Raw genomic sequence first — 6,000 nt, 5'->3', positions numbered from 1 at the left:
GTTTTCTCTCATCTGAGTATATTTGTGTACCTGGAACCTACCTTGTTCATTTATTCCCTATGGCTGAACTCTGGAAGAACCTAACACTTCACCCTGTACAGCCTTCACAGCAGATTATGATGGGAATTCTGCAATGTTAGAGAAAGAAGAGCATTTTCATGTGTACTAGAATGTCCATTTAACTCAAAATACTTTATACGCGACAGGCGGGAGCAAGTTTTCTAGGCATGTTCGAAACGCCTCGTGAACTCGGAGAAAAACTACGTTGCGCAAGGAACCGCACTATCTGATTTTGTACATGTGAGTCACCGCAGCCCCCTGGCAGGGCAGGCCCGGGCGGCGCGGGGAGCCCGCGAGCAGCGCGAAGGGCTACGGAAAGCTCCCGTTGCGGGGCGGCCGTTGCGGGGCGGCCGCGGCCCCTCCTTCTGCCAGGGCAGGGCGGGCGCGCGGGCGGCGGCGCCCGGCGGCTCGTACCTGCGCCGGAGGAGGAGGAGGCGCCGCCGCCGGCGAGCCAGAGGAACAAAGTCAACTCTCGAAAGTTTACCAGGGCCCGTGGGTGGGAAGAGAGAGGGAAGGAGGAGCGGGGGACGGCGCTCCCGCCCCGCCGGAAATCCAGCGCGCTCGGCCGCCCGCGGGAGCTCGGGCAGAAAGGCTGTCGGGGACCGCTCGCCCCGGCGCCTCAGCCGTGCTCTGGGGCGCTAGGGGAGGGGGAGAAGCGGCAGCCGCAGGCTCTCCGCGCCGGGGTCCCGCTGAGGCGGCCGGCTCCGGGGCAGCGCTGCCGTGCCCCTTCGCCGCCTCCCTCGGCGCCCTCCTTGCTGCGCAAGGGGGCTGCTAGGACCGGGTCGCCCAGCGCGCCCCCGCCGCAGGGGCACAGGGGGCTGACGGCGGCCCCCCGAGCGGCTGCGCCGCCTCCCCCGCGGGCGCGGGGACCTGCCCAGGTTTCGCTCATTTCTGGAGAGCGCGGCTGCCCCTGGCCCGCGCCGCCTGCGCTTTGCCGCCTGTGGCCAGCGGCTCCCATGGCTCTGAGCAAAGGGCTGCGGCTGCTCTGGAAGCAGGAGCCGGGCCCCAGCGCCCTGCTGGAGGCGCGCGGCCGCCAGGACTGCCTGCTGCTGGAGGCCGGCGCCGTGGCGGCGCTCAGTAAGTGCCTCCGCGCCGGGCGGCGGCTTCCCGCGCTGGGCCTGGCCGGGCGGAGGCGGTTGTGGCGGGTGTGGGTGCGGGGGGGGGGGCTCGGGGTGCCTGGGTTGTGCGGGGGGTGTCGGTGGGACACGTGTGTCTGGGTTGTGTGAGCGGGGTATCGGTGGGACGCGTGTGGTGTCGAGGGTGTGAGTAGGGTGCCTGTGGGATACACATCTGGGGGACGTGTGTGGTGTCTGTGGGGTGCGTGTGGTGTGAGTATGGTGTCTGTGGGATGTTGTGCATCTGTGGGATACAAGTAGTGTCTGTGGGACATACGTTGCATCTGTGGGGTGCATGTGGTGTGAGTGTGTCTGGGACATATTTTACGCCTGTGGGACATACATTGTGTCTGTGGGGTGTGCGTGTGGTGTCTGGGATGCATGGGGTGTGAGTGGGATATCTGTGGGGTTTGGACACTTATGGGCAGCAGCTGGGTGCTGGGGTGTGGTGGCAGTGGCCGATCCCTGGGAGGTAAGAGGCACTCTTCCTTGTCGGGTGGAGAGGAAAGGGAGTGCGGGGACCTGGCCCTGTGCAAAATGTGCAGGGCACCGACTGTAGGGCAGTCATCTCCCTTGCTTTAAACCCGGTGTCTAGCATGGCCCTTGGGGCCTGCCCGCTAGCTGAAGCTGTGGGGTGACCCCTGTGCTCTGCCTCGGCCGGCATCTCCCTGTGTGACCCCAGGCCGGGTCTGCCCCTCACTGGCTTTTTCTCTGCTCTGGATGCCCTTAGCTCTCTCACCAGGAGCCAAGCTGGGAGAAGCAGGAGAGGCCACCTGCCTGCCTTGGTGTCCATGGTGCCTTGGTGCAGAGCATCTTTACTGTGCGAGTCTTGTGCAAGCCTTACTGCAGAGGAGGCTCCAGATACAGGGACAGGACCTGGTGCCTCTTGAAGAAACTTCTGTTTAGCTACATCAGGTCCCAGCCATCCATGCAGACGTGCAGCTCACGGCAGAGATTGCACTGGATGACTTACTTGAGATTAATGTCCTGTAAAGAAAACACAACTCCTTGCTGCGGCGCCGTTCCTGCCCTTGTGGTTGTGCTGTGTATAGTAGTTAACTGAGTGTTTGGCTGTTAATGAAGGAGCTCAGTTCTCACCTGGGGCAGTGAAGTCACAAATATGCTCAACGGTGTCTCATCTTGCGTTTTGATACTTGCTGCCCATGAGTTAATGCAATGCTAATGTTTAGACAGTCACAGAAAAAACAGGTGATTGGGAATGTAAGGTACAATAAGCATTGCAGGGAAACATGTTGTGCTTGTGCTGTGTTATTAAATAGTTTTGTGTGTAATGAAAGTCCTGTTCCTGCAATCATGCTATGGTTTACAGTGTGATAGGAGTTTGTATTCTAGTAGCTCAAAGGAACGGGGGAAGATTTAAACTGTAAACTCTTTGCAGTAAGAACTGTGTGTATTTTGTGCTTTGTACAATGCCAGTCACAATGTGAGTGCTGAATCTGGGCCCACAGAGGAGAGAGAGGGGGGCATGAAGAAGCTGAGCTGAGTCTTCCCTGTTACACTATAGCAAGGCATCCAGACTAAAATGCTTCATTTTCAGATGTTGGGGTTTTTATGGATGAAGAAAGCCCAAAAATAGTCTACAGGTGGCAGATGATTTTCATGAAAACAGTTCTGATAGTGAAAAAAATGTTGACTGCTCCTGATAAAGAGCCGTTACTGTCATAGTCTTTTTTTTTTTATTTTGTTTTAATTTTAGATTGCATAATACTTTGTGGCTTTTGTTTCTTGTTGAATTCATTGGTTATACTAGACCTTAATGTGCAGAAAAAAAGTGTAATATTTTTCTAGGGTTTTTTTTGTCAGTTTTTAATAAAGTGATGTGCAAATTCTACAAAATAAAAAGTCTGGCAGTATTGACATTTTAGCCACTTTCCCAGATCCAAAAACGTGTTGGCATTACAGCTCTCCATTGGCATCAGTGGGTTTTGATCAAGCTTTTGTTATTTTGATGAAAATCCAAAGCAGCTCCACTATCTAAAGCAAATGCGCATAGATAAAACTGAGAGACAAGTGCTCATCTAGTGACTGAGCCATTTGTATCAGCAGTAGTTGGTAAGATTTTTTGCAATGTAACTAATTACAATAGCTTTCTCTCCCCCAGTGTTACTATCCCCCATTTTGAATGGCTATAACTAAAAGAGATAAAGAATTTTTTGTAGACTCTCTTAAAATGTGTATTAATTTTCTGCAAACATTTTTGAGTAGTGGTCTGTGTAGTGGCATGTTTCCTATGCCTTTGAAAGTCAAATGTCACCTCTTGAGAAAGTTGTGATCATTCATGCATTGGCGTCCAGCCCACTCCGTGTTAATAGCTTTATCATTTTAATTTGTTTGATTTCTCTTTCCCTGCCTGGGTTAGTTCCTATATTCTAGGAAAAGCTAGTTGATCCAGCTGAGCCTGTTTAGTTGGCTTCTTCTGTTGTTTGTGAAGCAAAGGACCAGAAAAGGAGGGAAAAACCAACAATAGGCACTGTGATGGTATATTTACAAGGATTGTGGAGACGAAACTCCACAGCCAGGGTGATACCAGACAGAACATTCACTTTGTTTTGGTTTACTAGACTTTAGGTTCGTACTGACCGTAACAAATTTCAGTGGAAGGTTAACACTTTGTATATGTGTGTTTCAGATATACTAGCCTTAGGATTATATTAATTTTGGCCTAATTTTCCATCCCTAAAATACAGTCTTAAAAATTGCATACCTGTGCCTTATGCAAGCTTCCACACTCTGTATAAAAGCAAATACATGTACCTGGAGCACTCGGGTGGTACAACAGTTTTATACAGTTCTGCAACAGCAGCCTCTTGTGAATAGAACTGTAGAAAGGAATAATCATGGATGGACAGTCAAGGACTGAAAACAAATTTATTCCTTGATCATTATTAGTTTCCCATAATTACCACACATCACTTTGCTCTTGAACAGGTATATGACATCTACATTTTTTTGAAACTTCCGTTGCTTCTATAATATTTTTGTACCAGAAGAGACTTAAATGTTTTCAGTTGAATTACCTCCCTTCTTATTACCTAGTTCAAATGGCAGAATGGAGTGAGAACCATCCTAGAAGAAGAAATGTTACAAGCAAGTAATCTAGAAAACATACACTTGTAGGAGCACAGTGTCTACACAGGCCATAGACTTCTGGCAAACCCATAATTAATAAAATCTTTTCATATATGTAAAACAAAAAATTGGTATTATGTTGTGAATAGAAGACTTTTTTCCTCCCTCAGGAGGATGTAAAATCATGATGATTTTAGTTGTAAATTGGTTACAGTTCAGAATTTCAGCATCCAGTAATTTTATACTTTTAACTTGAAGAATAGTTGTGCATTTGATATCTCAGTACTGAGAAAGTATTTTGGAGATCTTTAACTGCCCAGGAATTCAGCAGTTTATAAAATAAGGGTACTCAGGCAATAACTGAAGTTTAACCTAAGAAGCTCTTGAAAGAATCGAGGAAACAAAAAACATAGAGGGGAGTCTGGCTACAGGACCCCAAGCCCCTTAACTTTTCTGTATAATGTTGTAACAGGGTAGCCACACAATTTGCTGTTCTATTATAAATTAAACAGTATTTTTAAAAACAGTGAGTTTTATTCTTCTCATGATGTCACTGTAGAGGGGAGGGTAAAACTTACTGTTTAGAATTTAACAGTACATTTTGCAAGAGGCCTTTTTTGCCATTAGCAACCCTAAAGTTTTAGTCCCGCCTAGAAGGGCGGGTGAGAGAGCCTGAAACAATCCTTCCAGGGATTCTCTGGACTTGAACATCACTAGTTAGCTTATGCTCCCAAAGAAACTTACAGGAATGAAGGATGAGGAAAAATTGTCATTGATTTAAAAGCTTTTGCTTGCACAGTAGTGAATATAGATATAAATGCAGTTCCTACTTCTAGCACATTACAGTTTTAATGCTTTATATATGAAATGAACTGCATGCTGAGACTCTAGTGCTAAAAATTTTTTTTATACTTAGTTAACTTCATTACGGTAGGTAGTCTCAGTGAACTGTCAACCAGAGTGTTTTGCTAGAGAAGTTCAGCACAGTATGTGTGTTTTTGCAAGGGCAGAGCTAAAGGGTGCACAATTCTTTTTTGTAAGCACTTTGATTCTGGAGTTAGTGTTATTAAAGGTTTTTACAACACATATCATAGCAGATCCTAAACTACTGCGGTCTTTTGAAAGTACTGAGATACAATGATGATCAAGTGCAGGTTTTTGCAAATAAGACTGAATATTTTTTCTCCAGGAAAAAAAAAAACCCTCCCAGATCCGGGAAGTAAGCCTTTACCGGAGACAAATTTGCGTATAGTTAAGTGGTGTACAGTCCGCAGAGCAGCTCTGCGGCTGCTCTGCAGCTTCAGTTGTGGGTAGAATTTGTGTGGTGGCTCTGTGATGGGGCTGTACTAATACTCTGAGTGAAGTCTGCGAATAGCCTTGCAGGGAGAGGGTTGTAAAACCAGGAAGTGGCACTTATTTACCTAGGTACTTTTTTTGTACAGAATGCAATCTCTGTGCTGTCTGTACCTGTTTATAATTAGTTTTAGTTTTGTATTTATGTGTATAAATATGTCACTGAGAGGGGCTATGGAAATCAAACATCAGTATTGTGCAAACTCGTGTATGTGAAATGACTGACATATTGTGAATGTATTTGTATACACTATTTCTATATGCTGTCCAAAACAATGAGCATGATTCATTTCACTCTTATGTTGGGGTATTGATATAGCTAATCTCAGTATTCAGTTTGCATTCCTAAAACTTCTTGTTTTAAAACTTTCCTAGAACTTCC

At 47.1% G+C, this 6,000-nt stretch overlaps 1 protein-coding gene across 1 annotated transcript in view; it reads left to right on the top strand.

Moving 5' to 3' along the window:
* The first annotated feature begins 1,016 nt into the window (after positions 1-1,016).
* Positions 1,017-6,000, top strand: part of SYNJ2 (synaptojanin 2) — a 71,372-nt gene continuing 66,388 nt past the window's right edge. Inside the window, exon 1 of the mRNA XM_026077075.1 lies at positions 1,017-1,137. Within this exon, the coding sequence (XP_025932860.1) occupies positions 1,017-1,137 (121 nt within the window). The remainder of the gene's footprint in view (positions 1,138-6,000) is intronic.

Source organism: Apteryx rowi, unplaced genomic scaffold, assembly GCF_003343035.1.
Source record: "Apteryx rowi isolate R43461 unplaced genomic scaffold, aptRow1 scaffold_448, whole genome shotgun sequence".
In the NCBI taxonomy this organism is placed as follows: Eukaryota; Metazoa; Chordata; class Aves; order Apterygiformes; family Apterygidae; genus Apteryx; species Apteryx rowi.
This window is presented reverse-complemented; position numbering and strand designations above follow the sequence as displayed.